Raw genomic sequence first — 19,311 nt, forward strand, 5'->3', positions numbered from 1 at the left:
GATCTTCAACCGCATCAATTTCACAGCCATTGTACTTCTCATAAAGTGAAAACCTCTGAATTATTAGAATGTGTTTTTCATGGGAGATCATCAGTATTTTTCACATGGACCCTGATGACCACGTGAATTTGGTCATTCACCGTTAGATGTAGGCTGATTAAATCTAAACCTTAGGATGCTTTGAATCTCCACCTTAGGATTTTAATCAGCCTACATCTAACGGTGAATGACCAAATTTACCGTGGTCATTAGGGTCCATGTGAACATTACTGGGGAGATCATATAGTGCATATGCTCTTCTCTCTAAACAAATAGAATTAATATATCAAGGTTTAATACATCAACAGTCTCTGAACTTATATCAAAAGCTTAATTGACCCTTTAAATTTATAAAGTGTTTTGTTAGTCTGCTCAATTTGTCTAAAATTACCTATTGACTATCTAAATTTGTTTAAAATGATTTATTGGCCTCCTGAACTTGCTTACAATGATCCATTAACCCATGAACTTGTTTAAAGTGATATACATTTCAATTTGTTTAAATCGATAAAAAAAATTTAAAACTTAGAAAGAATAAAAGCATGATTCATGATTCTAAATTTTTAAAACAAATTAATTTTCTATTTTTTTACATCTTTATGACATTTTTATAGATGTAGTGATTTAATCCAATGTTATTAGAACCAGATCAGATATCAAACTGGATTTGTAGCTGGATCATGGGTCACTTGATCGGACCGGATGGCTCAGATTGGTCAGACCAGATGACGTAATAAAAAAATAAATAATAATTATATATATTAAATATATATAATTAATTTAAAATTATTTTTATAAATTATATATATTCAAAACAAATTATAAACAACTTTTGGTTTGTTATTTTTTGTCAACTTGAGACTTAAATATATAACGGATAAATGAAGTTTAGAATAATTTTAAAATATGTCAATGTATTCTATGTCATGAGATCTTTTTAACGGTATATTATAAACTCAAAACAGACAAGTTATGAATGAAAAATTGATGCTCAAAGTGAACAATTTGAAATGGTTCGGAAAAAGATAAAACGAAGTGTATTTGTCTTTTCACTTCAAAAATGAGACTTTTAAGTCTTTGGTTACTTTGTCTTTTCCACCTAAAAAGTAGTTTTTTAAAAAAGTAGAGAATCCCTATTTTTTTTGGAAAAACAGCTTTTTCCAACAATAAACAGCAAACAGTAAGTAAAACGAATGTGCCCGAAATGAAACATTTTCATCACATATAGGAAAGACATAAGAATCTTAACTAGTTTATAAGTAAATGAGCTTCACAAGTCTTTAACCAATTATTATGGAAGAAGCTCTCTCACGTGTATGGAGTGTACTTGAAGCAGCATCGATTTAGAGGTGCACTCCCACGATATTGGCGACGCGAATGCCGCACCGAATGAGGTCCCTTACACCGACCAAAATTATTCGACTACTAAAAATAATTATTCTCGTTTTTTCTTACTTTAAAAAAGAATTTATTAAAAACCTAGGGTCACACCGGTTCCTAGCCGAACCGCCAAGTTCTGATTTAACCTCACATCTCTCAGATTTGTTGAGGTTCAACAAAATGGAAGAACTCGGACTAGATATCTGGCCGGTTTCCGGTTAGACCGATCGAACCGACCGGTCCATTTTGAGTCTGATAACATTGATTTAAGGGGGTGTTTGTTTACCTACTTTTCATCTCCTGTTTGCCTTTTCATTTTAAAAGGCAGAGTTTTAGGTGTTTGGTTAGGCTCCTCCTGTTTGCCTTTTACAGTTGAAAAACAGCATTAAGTGTTTGGTTAGTGACCTCCTGTTTGCATTTTACACCTGAAAAGCAGCTTTTCACAAAAGTAGAGAATCTCTGCTTTTTGGAAAAACAACATTTTCCAACAGCAAACAGCAACCAGCAACAGCAAACAGCAAACCGTAACAGCAAACAGCAAACAGCAACATCAAACAGTAGGTAAAACAAACGGACCCTTAATCATTACACTTTTTAAGCTAATGAGATACTACTATCAAGCTTTTTTGAAAACCATATATCAAATACACGTTTATTCCATTACTTACAACATGATTTAGTATTTGTTGGTCTAATATTTTGCCGAGACTTATGGTATAATTGAGTATTGACTATTGTCCAAATCTTTGGACTCATTATATGGCCCAAAATCATATAAATTTCATTTTCCTGATGTTATTAATTTATGAGGTCCAATACCAGAGTGGAGGAAATTAAATTTATAATATATAGTATAATATTCTCTAATATATAATTTTATTTCAATGGCTGAATCTTATTTATCTATGGTGTTTTGCTATCTTCTCTACTATTCTGCAAGTGTTCATGGAGCAAGGCATCAAGCCAACAATCAAATTCTGGATACGAAGTCCATAAAAAATGGTACACATTTTTCTCTTCTCAAATGGTATCAATTTCAGCTAAATTTGTATATGTTTTGTTGTTATATGTTATAACTTGTGTTTGTTAGTAGCCGCGGAGCATTGCAATCTCGGTTACTGTAGTTCACTTTGAGAGGAGTGAACTAGGGATGGCAACGGGTACTTTACCCGTGGGTACCCGGCACTATCCGACTCTAATGGGACTACCCGTACCCTGTATAAAAGGGTACGGGTATGAGATCAAAACCATTACCCGTTAGGGTAATGAGACGGGTATGGGAAGACCCCCCAGGGTACCCGGTACCCGTTACCCGTCATAATTTTTTAAATATCAAAAAATATTATTGTGTTTTAGATGTAAGGTTTGAGATTTGAACACCAACCTTTTGTTCTTCGACCATTAAGTGATACCAGTAAGCTATTTTATTTTTATTGATTAAGGTTCAATTTGTTCAATTTTTAGATTGATGATTTATTAAATTTATACTTTGTTAAATTTGGAATATTTTTTATTTTATTTATTGATTCTTAACGGGTAAGGGTACCTGCGGGTACCCGTGAATTAAATGGGACGGGTATGAGATGCAAAATATATACCCGTTAGGGTAATGGGAAGGGTACTAGTAATTAAAAAATAAACGGATAAGAGTTTGAGATTGACACTACCCGCGGGTACCCTACCCGTTGCCATCTCTAGAGTGAACAAGTTGCAAATGGGATTGGGTGGGAATCAGGGGTGGACCAGCACTATAGCTGAAAGGAGTTTTAGATCCTCCAATTAGTCTAAAAATACATTTTAGTATGGTGGGTAGAGGATTATGACCCCATCAAAATCCCCTACGCGACCCTTTGCCCAGCTAGTAACCTCCTTTAAATTTTTTTAACTCCCCTCTAATTTTATTATGCGTTCGCCTCTAGGGAATGGAGACTACTTCCACATCACCGTCCCCATTTAGATGAGGGAATTCCTATCTCCATCATTATTGGTGAAATAAGACAAAAATCATCATTGTTTTCGTTTTCGTGGGGATCTCCATTTTCCATTACTCAAATTTTAAATAATATTACTTTAACGTAATTTAAAATTTCAATGTATTATACTATTTAGAAAATATAATACTAATCTAATTACAATATTTTTTTTCTCTCCCAGTACTCAATTTTTCAAGATTCATGTATCCTTAGATTACAAAAGAAGTAATTATAAAGCTTTTCTTTAGAAATCTTCACGTAAAATTCTCGTCTGACATGGAAAGGGTGGGGGTGGGGATCCTCATAGGATGGGAGAAGTCCTCGTCCTTGTTTATCCTCGTCTCTAGGGATCTTTTTTCCTCACCCCCAACCCATGGGCAAAGTGAATGAGGATTTTCCGTCCATGTGGGGTGAATTCCTGCACCAGTTGCAATTCTAGGTGTAAGGTTGCTTCAAATTCAAAAGGAGTGTGTTAATAATAGAAATTGTTCTCGTGCCATATGCACCAGTTTAATCTTTTTGGTCAATTGATTGTTTGACATGAAGTAGTTAAATGTTTATTTCCCGATAACTTAATTGTTGACATAATAACATAGAATGTGTTATACACACTTCAAACTCAAAAAGCATTTGAGTATCGGAGTGTATCAAATAAAAACAATTGTTCTTGAGTCATACATATCATTGTTCTTGGGTCATACGTATCATTTTAAACATCTGAATAAAAATATTTAGGATTTTGGAATCGGACCAAATACACAAATAAAAAGATCTTGAACCGAAACTAAACTGTTGAATTTTTTTAGAATCAAACTGAATTATACTGTTGATACTCCTTTGATACAAAATTCTACAGATTTTCAAATCCTCATTTTAGACCTAACCGATCTCATCCTTAGAAGTAACGACCATTTCTTACTGCTCTAATAATACTTTGTTTAAAACAATTTGTATTTCTTAGTATTTCTTTTTGTTATTAACTCCAAACCAATCATCTTAACATTATTATAAATGAACAGTAGTGGTCACGTGGATCATGACGGATCATGACTGATCAAATGAATTTAGTTAGTCACCATTAAATTTATATCTTAGCTTATTTTAATCTCCACCTTAAAATTTTAATAAGATTAAATCTAACAATAACTGACCAAATTCATATTAGTCAATATCAATACGAATAGTACTGTGTACATAAAATATTAATAATTAAGTGGTGAAACTCTTAGTTTATTGGTTGAGAGTTTACCTATGACTGTAGAAGTCATGGGTTCGAATCACATGGGTGAGATGGGTTGGGTTGAAGGTTTCCTTTACCTTTAATGTAATTTTCTTTTTTTTTAATGTAAGTGCATTGCGCACAACTTTTTTAAAAAATATTAATAATTAAATAAATTTTTATTAAATCACTTAAATAAAAATTTATTTTTTAGAGTAAAAAACTTTAAAATATAAACCTTAAGTCTTAAATTATAAATTCTAAACTTTTAAAATATATAGGGATAAAGTATAAATGTCACACCCGACCCTAAACGACCTCAATCGGCATCGGACGTGAAATAGAAAGATCACAATCAACACTTAATAGTCTCCAAATATCATAAATATCACTTTTCTAGGTATTCCTCTTAAATGTATATTCTAAACAAATCCATATTCCTATTACATTAAAACCTCAACATATTTACCAACTTCATCATATTACAATTAAATACTAAAGTTCTAATAATAATTCTAACAATAAGCAACAACTTTCGATCCCCGCCTAATCGGCCGGTAACCTTCTCTCTATCATATACTTTCTCACCTAAAAATATTAAAACATTTAAAAAGGTGAGACAAAAATCTCAGTAAGCAATTATCAACTACATAAAATATTTATACTCAAAATAACTATATATATATTTTAATTTCCAAAATACATCATATAAAATTCATATTCTTAAAAATGAATATTTTATGGATTAATCCATAATAAAATACTCGAAATCGTACTTTCTCAAAATACCAATCATAGTCAAAACGCAAATCACTGTATTAAATTACTTAAGATAAAACTCGTGTATAGCTATATACATTTATTTGGTTAAAATCACAACTATACAAAATAAATAGGTTTACAATTAACCATTTACACCGTAAATCAATAAACACTTCATAACCGTATTTCGATGAATACTTCATAAACTGTATCTCAATAAATACTTCACAAATCGTATATCAATAAATATTTTGCAAATCGTATCCATTCGAGAGATAATCCCCATATGTAATATAATCGAGATATCTCATAATTTGTCTATCCCGTATGGTCTTACTCAACACTTCTTTGCCATACCCGATATGTCTTTCAACTGTGTACACATGCCGTATTTCTCACTAAATACGGACTTTAATAAAAACCACCTATCCGGATTACTCTTGATGGATACTAAAAATATTATATCATAAAATTATAACATGCTCAAATCTGTTTTCACAATCAAATTTCATAATTATTTCATAATCATAAACTGTAAACCATAAACCATTTGGCTTCCGTAAAAGAACCATAATTATTCAAATATTCACTAAAAATTGCTCAAAATACAAAATCATCTAAAATCAAATACTCCTTTAATATGACTAAAATCAGAAATATATATATATATATGTAAAATATATATATATAACTCATAAATCAACATCATAGAGTTTTCCAAATCTTTTTCTTCAAATCAATTCTTTAAAATATCAAATCTTACACAACTATTAATCAAATATACTAAGTTCATCAAAACCAAACCCAAATCATGTATACATAAACATATATTATAGGTGGAAATTGACATGCAAATACATATATAATTACTTGAACTTAACTTTAAACTCATGTAGTTTATCGATTCACTTGAACATCAATCTTCATTTTATTCTCTCTTACTTGTAATTCTTTTGTTCTTTTTAATAATATAGGCACTGGGTTAGTGGTTTGTCCGGGGGTGCCGACCTAGTTGGGATGTCCGGCTCTTCACTGCCCTGATGTCAGATTTACTCAAAAAAAAAAAAAACCTTTAAACTCATGTTCAAAACTAAATCATAAAAACTCAAATTAATCAAATGCATGGCAAAAATCCCAACAAAAATTTGATTTTCTGGAAAATATAGAGTTGTATATACATATATATACATAAAAACTTAAAAGGGTAGTTGATAGTTACTTACATTAGCCATAATTGAGAAAATTAGCACATTAAACCTCAAATTTACCCCTCTAATCAGTGTAGGTCGAATCCATCATAGAAAATTTTAAATCCAAATCACACCGACATAATGTGTATTAGGATGTCTAAAACCTACTGTAAAAAATATGAGCTCGATCCGACGGTGCAAACTCCAGATATCAAAGAATGATCAAAACTATGTACATCAGGTGCATGAATGGGGAAGAATGAGATGGAGATGGTGAAGATGAGATATGGGAAATGTAGCAGCCATTGAGACCCACGAAATTACATTCTAGAATTGTGTAATTTGTCTTCCCAAAAAAGGAAAACATCCTTTTTGATCCTCTCAAATCCAATTTCTTTTAAAACTTACCCTAAACTTTTAATTTTACATTTGAAATATGAAATTAGTCTTCAAACTATATCCCTAATATTCAATTAACTCTCCAATCAATAAATAACTATAATATAACCTAATATTAGAGTATAATAACTTAAATTAGGGACACGGATGTGACAATAAAAATACTCCTAACGTTTACAACCAAGAGCAATTTTACCTTTAATGTATAAAATGATGCAATTCCCTTAACGTTGGCAGCCAAGAGCAATTTTACCCCTAACGTTGTCAAGTTGGACCAATTTCAGATATTATTGTAAAACACATATATTTTGTTCCTTATTCTGCACCAATTGCATACTAGTTCGTTTAAAAAAATTATATTTTTTTTTATGATTTAATAATTGAATTGGAGGTTAATATTTATTAATTCGGCGAATATTTTGAATTTTTTTTATCCAACTCGTAAAATAGACAATATATTTTTTAATATTTTTTCACGTCTACTTATATGTTTATGACGTATCACTAATGAGTGATAAAATGACTCACATGTGAACTGTAGATGACAAGATTCATAACCGAAAAAACAGTTTGATGAATTATTTCTAAAATTGACTAAACTTGGCAACATTAAAGGTAAAATTACTCTTGACTGCCAACTTTAGAGGTAAAATTGCATCATTTTATACGTTAAGGATAAAATTACTTGTGGCAGTTTATAGTTATTTGGGATAAAGTACCAAAATAGGTCTAAGTTTTTTGGGAAAGTATCAATTTAGGCTCAATGTTCAAAATAGCACTAATATAGGCTTAACGTTTATAATATAATATCAATTTAGGCTTAACGTTTACAATATAGCGTCAATTTAAGCCTCACGTATAAAATAGCACTAATATATGCTTAACATTTACAAAATAATACGAATTTAAGCTTAACTTTTACAAAAATATATACAATTTAAGCTAAACGTCATAATTAAATTAACCATATTATATTTTTTCCCAATTAGCTTTATATATTATCTTTTTATTTAGTTCTATATTCTTATTTATTAGGCTTAATAGGCACCCAGCCCCCTAAACTTATAACTTTTTTTCACCTGGCCCCCTCAACTTAGGGGATAACCTCTCAACCCCCTCAACTCTCCAAAAACATCACATACAACCCTTTACATCCTTATGTCCGGTCAAAATATTGACCCGTGTAGAAAACGCGCTTGACTGTTGACCACACCAATGCCACGTGTCATTTTTTTCATTAAATTTTTCCATGTCAGCAAAAATATAAAATGATAAAATTGCCCTTATGCATACCCTTTGCCCTAAGAACGATTGGTTTTTCCATTGAACATTATTTTTGTGTCTGCAATTGAACATTTTAACCATTAATTACGAATTTCAATCAACCTAGGCAACAATATATATAAAAAAATCCAGTAAATTACTCCATAATTTGGGCATCTGTAGAATTTTCTTCCTTGATTTGTTTCCATGAAACTTTAAGTACATCATATTCACCACAAAAACATGATTCATGAGTACCCACCATGAAATCGGTTTCAAGAACAACACAAGCCCTAACCTAATTGATAAAAAAAAAAAGAATTATCTCAGAAGAAGAAAAAAACAAACCAGAAGAAGAAGAAGAAGAAGAAGAAGGAGAAGAATAAAAAGAAGGTAGAGGAGGAATAAAGGAGATGAAGGAGATGAATACTTACTGTTGAACTTGAATTGGAGACCGGTCGGAGACAGAAAAGAGGTGAATCGAAGGAATCATAAAAGAGGAAGGAAGGATTTCTGAGGAGAAGAACGTTAGGGATTTAATACAAGTAATTAGTATTCTTGCCCATTAAACATAGCCTAATAGGCTTACTTTGTTAAAAACAAAGTAAGCATAGCCTAATCCTAAGATCTTATATTTGTTTTCATCAATGATTCCATGACTACTAAATTTCATTGCTACTAAATATTCAATTACTTTTAGTTTTCATATATTACATGAGCCATGGAATTTAGGAGTCAATGAATGGTTGATGAAAAACAAATATAAGGTTTTAATGGGTAAAAATATTAATTAATTGTATTATAATAAATAAGAAAATAGAACTAAATAAAAAGATAGCATATAAATTAATAGGAAAAGAATATAATATGATTAATTTAATTGTGACGTTTAACTTAAATTTGATATATTTTGTAAACGTTAAACTTAAATTTGATATATTTTGTAAACGTTAAACCTATATTGGTGTTATTTTGTACATGAGACCTAAATTGATGCTATATTTTACAATGTTAAGTCTAAATTGATATTATGATGTAAATGTTAAACTATATTGATGCTATTTTGAAGGTTGAGCTTAAATTGATATTTAAAAAAAAACCCCTTAGACCTATTTTGGTACTTATCCTAGTTATTTTTTTCCGTTATCCCAAATATATAATATGATTTTCGTTAATTCCATACTAAGAAATTTCATCGATTGGTCTCATATTTCAGGTTCAGCATTGAAAGAGAAGCTTAGTGAATACGGGGAAGGAATACTTCTACCCCTAAATTCAGGACCAAACGGCAATTTTCTAGTCACCGTCGGTTTCGGCACACCGGCACACGACATCACCTTACTTTTCGACACCGGAAGCGACATAACATGGATAAAATGTCAACCGTTCGGCGGCGACACCGGCAACAACACAGACTGCAATAGCCACACCATTTTCGATCCATCTTCATCTTCCACTTTCTCAAATGACCTCTCGTGCATTCCCAATTGTAATTCCTCCGGCAATTACAACGACAACACCTCTTTCACCGGCTATTTTGCTACAGACACGCTCACCATAATTTCCGATCAGATCCCCAATTTCATCTTCGTTTGTGCGCAGAAAATCAGCGGCGATTTCGAAGGAGCGAGTGGATTACTAGCCTTCGGAAGAGGGAAGAATTCCTTACTTGCTCAGACTGATTTAAATTTGCTTAGTATGTTCTGTTATTGTCTTCCGATTTCAGAAACTTCATCTGGTTATATTGTGTTTGGAGTTCAAGCATTTGAAACTTGCCAACCGGAGATCACAAAATTCATCCCGATTGAACCGGCGTCGAGTCAAATTGGACTCACTGGTTATTATATTCCGGTTATCGGAATAACAATTGGGGGAAAAAGACTTGAAATAGCTTCTTATGTTCCTTCGAATTCATCGTCTGTTCGAGCTATAATAGACTCAGGAACCGTCATTTCCCGCCTCCCACCTTCCTTGTATTCAGCTCTTCGTTCTGCATTTCAGGTACAAATTTCCACGTTTGATATTTTTATAAACTTATAAATTTAGAGGGAAAGAATAAAAATAAAACTTTGATTTAAAAGTTACTAAAAAATATATATAGATGTTGATTTTGTTAGTAAATACAGTTCAAATTTATAAAATTATAAAAGGTAAAGTTTAAATAAAACTGCTGTGGTTTTACTAATTTTCAGATAAAGGACTGTGGTTTACTTTTTATCAAAACGAAGACTGAGGTTTTCAAATTTAGCAAAATAAAGATTTTTTCGATTGATACTATTAAAATCACCATTGACGACTTCAAAAATGACATATTTTAAAAACTACTAATATTCTAAGCAACTTTAATTCTTCAACTTTTTTATTTCGAGATTATTTAGATGATATTTGGTAAAGAGAGAGAAAGTTAATGTTTAAGTTAATGTTTAGAGAGAGAAAGTTCCAAAAAAATGATTTTCTAAAATCGAAAATGTAGTTCCATAGAAAATATGGCATTGAACAACTTTAATTCTTGAAAATTTTCATTTTCAGGTCGTTAAAGATAGTTTTAATAGCATTATTAAAAGTGTGAAACCTCAATCCTCGTTTTGACAAAAAGTAAACCACAGTCCTTTATCAGAAAAGTAGTGAAACCACATGGGTTTTATTTGAACTTTACCCAATTATAAATATAAAGACAAAAGTAAGGTGTTGTTTAATAAAACTGAAAATTAAATAGTGAAAAAGTAAGTACTGAATTTTAAGTGATAAAAATTATAAGTGCTGAAAGTAATAATAATGTAACTGTTTGATAAATACTAAAAATAAGTGTTAAATATAAAAATATTAGTTATAGTGATTAACTTAAAATGTTAAGTTAAATATTTTGACTTATCAAAATAAGTGGTATTTAACTTAATTGACTAATTTAAGTGGTGGAAAAATAACCTTATTCAAACACATTTTAATTAAATAAGTGCTTAATATTTTAATTTAAGTGATAAATGGTGCTATCAAACAAGGCCTAACTCTTTTTCCATTTACTTTCGACTTTTTTTTAGGGTAAATTTCAAATAAAACCTCTGTGGTTTCACTAATTTTCAGATAAAGGACTGTGATTTACTTTTTTTCAAAGTAAGGACTGAGGTTTTCAACTTTAGCAAAATAATGACTTTTTTCGATTAATACTATTAAAATCACCCTTAACGACTTCAAAAATGACATATTTTAAGAACTACTAATATTCTAAGTAACTTTAATTCGTCAACTTTTTTATTTTGAGATTATTTAGATATTGTTTGGTAAAGAGAGAGAAAGTTAATGTTTAGAGAGAGAGTTCCAAAAAAGATGATTTTAATCGAAAATGTAGTTCTATAGAAAATATGATATTGAACAACTTTAATTCTTGAAAATTTTCATTTTCAGGTCGTTAAAGATGGTTTTAATAGCATTAATTCAAAAGGTGCTTGTTTTATTAAAAGTGCGAAACCTCAATCCTCGTTTTGACAAAAAGTAAACCATAGTCCTTTATTTGAAAATTAGTGAAACCACATGGGTTTATTTGAAATTTACCATTTTTTTTAACACCGTTAGTCAATTTGGACTGTGTTTGCTAACAAAATCAACCTTAAGATACATTTTTGCTAACTTTTAAACCACATAATTCATGTTTGAAAATGGCCCAAACCACAAGATTTATTTTTGTACTTCCTTCTAAATTTAGTTCTATAGGTGAATAGGGGAGAACAAATTTAAATTTAGACATTACTTATAAAATTATACAATATTAGCACTAAAGTTTTAGGGTTTATTTAAAAAAAATGGTTTCACGTTTTCGCAAATGATTTTTTTTTTGTCTCAAAACAAACCCTGTGATTTCTACCGTTAGAAAAAACGAGACAAATCTCTTAACACAGTTGAAATGGAAGAGTATTTTCAGTAAATTTTTTGTATTGTCACTTTATGGAGAGGAGGAGAAGAAGAAGAGGGAATCAAAAAGTAAGTCAAAAATTCGAAAGTGACAATTTTTTTACTGAAAATGTCCCTCCATTTTAACACTGTTAAAGAATTTGCTCCGTTTTTGTTAACGTTAGAAACCATATGATTTGTTTTGAAGCACTAAAAAAATCATAGTTATCAATCTAAAAAAATGCGAAATCATGTGGATTTTTTTTTAATTTAACCCAAAATTTTTATGAGTGAAGCAATTTGGAATTTCATTATGGATAAATGTAGTATAAGCTAATTTCTGTTAAGTTAGTTTCACGTCTCTGCTACATAATCGAATTCAATCATATGGTTATTAAGGAAAATATATTTAGACTCTATGGATGAAACCGTTCTACGTGGATGTCTGTGTTGTTTAATTGGTGTAGACATAGAACCGAAGTAATGAAAAATGAGCTCCCATTTGATTTGTTATTAATGGAGTTAAAAATTCCTCTATCAACAAAATATTAGTCCTAAAATTGTATGGTTTTATACGTGGAATTTAAATATGTCCTTTCATAATAACTATATAGTTAATTTTGTACTTATTTCTCTTATATATGATCATTTAAAATGTATAGATCATATAACCGTTAATGCTAATATTTTTTATTTTTGTGGTATTTATATTACATAGTAAATAATTTATTAGTCTTTATATTTTTACCTAAAATATTGTTTAGTCCTCTTATTTTAATAATATACTATTTAGTCCTTAATTTTTATCCATTCAACAGTTTAGTCACTTGTAAAGAGTAATAATTCAAATATTTAATGGACTAAAATATATAGGGACTAATAAATTATTACTCTATATTATATAAGGATAAAGTATAAATTTATATCTAGAATTATTATGGGAGAATAAATTTAAAATTCACATAAAAAAACCGTGCACTGTTATTGCACTAGTATTTTGTAGATTGAACAATTTGAAACTCCGTGAACGATAGATGTAACAGAAGTCATTTTTCTGTTAAGTTATTTGCACGAATACCCCACTTAATACAAATTTAGCCCTATGATTATTGGTGTAGGGATCTTCTAGAGTTAAAAATCCTCTAGAGTTGGTGGAGTTGCAATCTCAACCATTAATTGTAAAATTAATGGATGAGAATTAATTGATAAATTTTAATATTTAATTAGTCATTTATTGATCAATCAAATCTCATCCATTCATTTTGCAATTAATGGTTGAGATGATTACAACTCCACCAACTCTAGAGGATTTCAACTCTAGAGGATCCCTAGGCGATTATTGAGGGAGAAGAAACTTAGACTCCATATATGCAACCATATTTAGTACTAACTTTTAGTTCCACGTGGACACTAGTGCAACTTACGTGGTGCAAATATGGAATCAGAATAACGAGAAAAAGGCTTCTATTTGATCTGACATAATGAAATTAAAAATTATTCTATCTACAAAATTTTGGTGCTACTATTTCACGATTTTATATGTACATTATAAATGATTCTCTCCAATAATTATATAACTAATTTTATATTTATCTTTATCATCTATAATCATATGATAAATATATATATCATAATACACGGTTATGACACAACCATCCGATTTGTCATCCATTATTTTAGGAGATTATGTCAGGATATCCAAGGACTTCTCCATCGGAACCAGATTCAGGTTTGTTGGACACATGTTACAACCTTGACGGGCACATCAATGATTGGAGACCACCAAATATAGTTCTTCATTTGGGAGGATATGATAAACCGGTGGATATAGACTTGCATTCTTCTGCAGCTGCGATCTCAGGGAAAAATGACTCAGAGGTTTGCTTGGCTTTCGTCGGAAATAAAAATGACAATGATTTATTCATCATTGGGAATAAACAACATCGGGCTCGAGACATTTTCTTTGACATCAATAACAAAATACTTTATTTTTCATCAAGTGGTTGCTTAGCATCTAATTAAATGAGCTTATATACTTGTATTAATATTTGAATGGTCTAGAACGAATTTGATCTCGAATTATTTTTGAAATTTTCTTAAATTATAAACTTCGGTTATTATCGATGCGATTTAATCTATTTTTCCCTCATTATACCTAAGTACAATGTTTGAATTTTGCTCATAGTAGAAATCTAATTATACCCTTTCTAAGAAATTTAACTTTTGTTGGTATTTATTAAAAAAATAAAATAAAACAAAACTTGATTTTTTTATGACGAGGCTAAAATTTAGCTAATTTTTTTTAGCAAAAATATAATGTGATGCGGACATCTTTTTCAAGGATTCGAATCAAGACGAAAGATGTCGTGTGAGATGCGAAGCGAAGACAAACGTGTGGAAAAATTGCCCCCACACAGCATGTCATACATCCACACCATGTGGAGTTCGAACGTCAACATGAAAGAAGATCTTGAACTGTCCCACACGGCGTGTCACACATCTACACGCCATGTGGAACTCAAGCTCGAATGGAAGGAAGTGTCTGAGTTAATTTACTAGGCATGTCCTATGCCCGCACGCCCAGTGAATCCGAAAGGCAGAGTGCCACATGCCGTGTGGCACCCCCACACGCCGTGTAGCATAGATTTTTAGCAAGAAAATGTGAAGGGGACAAAAGGGACAAGAGCTGCCAGAATTCTGATTTCTTTTTAATTACTGTTTATGTCACTCTTTATTTACTGTCTTGCCATTTAGATTTAATTCCCTAAAAGCCATTTAGGCATCCCCTTTGCATCTTACCCATATCTTTCTTATTTGTGTTGTAAGCCTAGCTTGGTTATTTTAGTCATTTACTTTTAATTGAGAGAGCTATATAAGTCTTCTTATTTGTACGGATGAACTAACTTTTCATTGATCAAAATTATTATCTTTTCTTTGAAACTTTTCTTAAGGTTTATTTCTTCAATGGGGAATTTTCATGATTCCTACGGGCTAATCCGTGAATATTGGGATTAACTCATAGTTTAGCTAGAGAAGAAACATTTTTATTGATTTAAAATTAAAATCAACTCGTTGAACATTAATTTGTATCATTGAGTTTTGTATATATTAATTTAAGAAAAAAAAACATTGTACAAGGTCAATTTAGAATGTGCATTATCATATATGTTTTATCTATTTTTACTTTTATAAATATTTGAATCTTGTTAAAAGATTTCAATTTATAATTTATAGTAGCAAATCTTTCAAAAAATGTGATCATCCTTTCAAAATAATGAAAAAATGCTTAATATATCATTTTCCCTGATCTTGTCCAAAAAATTGATTGGACATCTCAACTTTCAAAATATCTGGTTAGGCCCTCTCAACTTGCATAAAATATTCAGTTAACTTACTGAACTTGCATAAAATGTAATCAATTAATCACTCGGTCACGAAAAAAGTAAGTTAAATGCAAAAGACGTGTTGCACGTGCCTTAGAATATTATATACAATTCACAAACATATTAAAAAAAAGTTCTTACTTGTTCAACCGTACAACTTGTCTTCTCTAATATTAAAATCGCATACCCTGATCTTGGTCGTTTTACTTTTTTTTAAGACGCGTGCAACGCAACTTTCGTATTTAACTTATTTTTTTTACAACTGAGTGATTAATTGATTACATTTTACATAAGTTTAGGGGGCTAACTGAACATTTTATGCAAATTGAGAAAGCTATCTGGACACTTTTTTTTTTGAACAAAACGAAATCATATATTAATGAATAATTGAGATCATTTCATACAAACTAGTTGCCAGATCGGTGCCGGGCAATCCTCTATAAATATCCTCGGTTCCTGTGTGTCCGTTGCCCAGCTCGCAATGCTGTGGGCTACATGATTTCCTTCCAAGTGAATAAACTGATTGAGCACTGCCGGAATATCGAGAACCATGCGGCCACGTCTTCGTACTGAAACCGAAGAGCAGAATGAAGGAAGTTGCTGTTCTGTAACTTTTCCACCACCGTTTGTGCATCCGATTCGACGATTATGGCATTGAAGCTACAGTCCCGAGCAAGGAGCAGGCTTTAAATAATTGCCCGCAACTCCGCCTCCTCGACCGAGTTACAGTTTCCCAGTGGTATCCATGCCGATACCATTATTTCTCCCAGCGAGTTCCTGTTGGTCCCGTGTAACGCGACAATATTAGTTCCAAGGGGGGAGGGGGTTAGGAACTATTTAAAATTTTCACGTATGGCTGACTGTTAATTTGGAACTTAGACTTTCTCGAAATCTTTCAGCACGGTGAGACTGAGTAAATTCTAGATACAGGCTTAGTCAACAGGTGACTAAGACTAAATCTATCCTTGAGTCAGGAGATAACACTTGAGTCTATTCCTGAACTCAGTTTCTCAGTTCACACAACTCAGCTTATGTTCTTTTTAGTGTTTAACTAGGCAGTGTTATAGCAAGCAATAATTTAAGGAGATAAGGGTTAGAAAGATGTTACTCAGCAGACGTATCCTGGTTCGGCCTCTCCGCCTACGTCCAGTCCCCGGAATTCCTTCCGAGCTTTTTGGAATCCTCTACTGAGCTCTTTAAAGGTAGAGCACAAACCTTTTACAATAGCAAGCTGAGTATACAAGAGTACCTTCCTCTATTTCTCTACTCACTCCTATTTCTACCGCTGAGTACTATAACCGAGTACTCAGCTTCTCCTTTCTATTCTTCTAGAAATGATAAGTGTTTGTTTGTCCTAAACAACAATTGCTAAGACACATTAGATGATTTAGATCACTCTAGACTTTTACACAAAATTGGAATTGGTGTAAGATTTGCTTTGCTTTTCTCATAGAACTTCAAGTAACAATTTGGTCAGCGTTTCGACTTGATTGAAGATATGCATCGAATGAAGCGTTTGAGTGGCCTATTTATAGTGACACTTGATGCACTGGTTATTTCGAATTTCGAAATAACCGTTGGAGGGAAACAACTTCCTGTCGCTTTCACTCAGTACGTGCTCAGCGTCTTCGGCCAATCAAAACCTTGTATCTTCTGTCTTCGGCAGTGCTCAGTAGCTTTTCGTCAGATAGAACAAAATGTTTCCACATTTATGGTAAAGTCTACTAGACAGCTTTCTGTGTCTTCTGAACTTTACCCGAAGTAGAAATACTTTGTCTCCAAGTTTATTCAGGCCAGCTACTGACCTGACTATCTTGTCGCTCAAGTCAGCAGCTTCGTCTTGAAGCTTTTGGTTGAAGGTTTCTCGATCCTTCTCAATGCTGGGCTTGCATTTTACTCAGTGAGACCTGCGTTTTGATCTGCTTGGGCCGTGAGGCTTTGACACGTTGACTTGGGCTTGACTTTCTCTTGTGGGCCTTTGGGGCATACAACTTGATGTCTTATAGATTTAAATAACTCAACATTGAACAAACACATTAGTACAAATGAATCAAAGCATTTAAATTTAATGTGTTGGAATATTTTTATCATGGAGATTTAATTCTTATTAAATAATTTTGTCAAATCAAAATCATGTGGAAAGGTGTTTCAACAAACTCCCCCATTTTGATGTTGGCAAAAATATTCAATAAGGAACTCAGTGTTGAGCTCCCCCATGATGATTGACCTTTTCTTAACTTCTTAAGATTCTCCCCCGTAAGGGTTGAACTACTGACTCAGTTTTACTTTAAACATTTCAAGGTTTAATCAAGTAAGTCTAAAGTCAGTTTTCAGAGTTAGGTCAGTACTTGGATTAGTCTCACTTTACTCAGTTTCGATATTAAGTTACGCGGAAGATTTAGTTCAGATATCAGAGTAGGCTGAGTGAGTTAGTTGAGGCTGAGTAGTTTTACTCAGTGGCTAAGTACTTGATTAATTTCTATATTTTCAAGCTTTAGTTACTTTGTTCAATTTGAATAAGAAGACATGTGAGACAAGTCATGAATCTACATCAACACAACAGATAATCATAAAGCAATAAACAGATAACACAAATGTTTAATAGAAGATACGACAATATATTAACTTAGCAACGCAAGAAACATGTAGTCAGCAAAAACTAAGTTTACACAAGTGAAAACATTTATCGTCTAATGTTGACAGAAACTTGGTTCGATTTGGATTTGGTTTGCTGACTGGTCTTTGTTGCATCTTGTTGCTGAGGTTGAGTGCTGGAAGGGACAGCAGAGGTGGAACCAGGATGATTCTTCTTTTGAGTTCCTTATGCCGGGTGTTTGTTTTTCTCCCCCATTTTGCCAGCATTAATGGGCTGAGGGACAGCTGCATAAAACTTTCCTTAATCAACAGCACGAGTTAGCAGGGCTGAGTACTGTTGCATTTGAGCCATACTGTGCTTAAGCCCGTCAAAGACTTTGATCCCACCAGCCATGTTGGACACCGGAATGTCCATATGGGAGCTGATGACGCTGAGTATAAATTGAAGGGACTTGCCCATCCAGCTCATGGTGTCGGTCATCATGGCGTAAGACTGATGGTACATCTTGAGCAAAGCAGCATCATAGTGATGGCGCTGATTGGATTGATGTGTGACGTGTTGATAGGTGGCCTTGGAGAGTTGGAAGATTTCAGATGACTTTGCCTGGTCGGTTTTCATTTCTTCACGGGATAGGCTGAGCATACGAATAGCTTCAGCGATTTGCTCGATAGTGTGTTAAGCCCAAAATATACCTAAAATATCATCAATAATTACATCAATATTGCTACGAATTTATGCTATTCATACCTATTTAGAATACTTTTACTCTCGAATATGTTTCTTTCGTGCAAGGTACATAAATATTTGGTAAAATCCAAATAGGAGTAAAAAGAGCTCAAAAATAGAAGAAAAGCCCTACAAAAGGAGTCAAAGACGATAGAAATTAATAACGCTAAATCGAGGACACGAACGAAAGCTGAAAAACCGAAAAAGCTTCGTGCCGCGACCGCGGCCCCCGCTATTCACGATCGCGACACGCGTCCGTCAGCCATTTTTCCCTTCGTCCGAAGTACAATTGATGCTCCCCCATTCTCGGTAGAGAATTTAATAATTCTCGGTACGAGCAGGAGATTTTAGAGCCTAGTTACACACTTTCGTTTTCGACGAAACGCGATCGTTCGGGTGGATAAAGACGTCCTTTCGCAGCGGACACGATCCTTCACAACGGACACGACACTTCAATCAAGACTCTTCAACATCTATAAATAAAGAGTTGATGGAG

At 32.4% G+C, this 19,311-nt stretch overlaps 1 protein-coding gene across 1 annotated transcript; it reads left to right on the forward strand.

The window, feature by feature from the left end:
- The first annotated feature begins 2,323 nt into the window (after nt 1-2,323).
- On the forward strand, nt 2,324-14,199 carry LOC136203705 (aspartyl protease AED1-like). The gene is made up of 3 exons (XM_065994916.1): nt 2,324-2,421; nt 9,442-10,226; nt 13,791-14,199. The coding sequence occupies exons 1-3, from the start codon at nt 2,325-2,327 to the stop codon at nt 14,130-14,132; spliced, it is 1,224 nt and encodes a 407-aa protein (XP_065850988.1). The 5' UTR covers nt 2,324; the 3' UTR covers nt 14,133-14,199.
- The last annotated feature ends 5,112 nt before the right edge of the window (nt 14,200-19,311 follow it).

Source organism: Euphorbia lathyris, chromosome 8 (genome assembly GCF_963576675.1).
Source record: "Euphorbia lathyris chromosome 8, ddEupLath1.1, whole genome shotgun sequence".
NCBI classification, from domain to species: domain Eukaryota; kingdom Viridiplantae; phylum Streptophyta; class Magnoliopsida; order Malpighiales; family Euphorbiaceae; genus Euphorbia; species Euphorbia lathyris.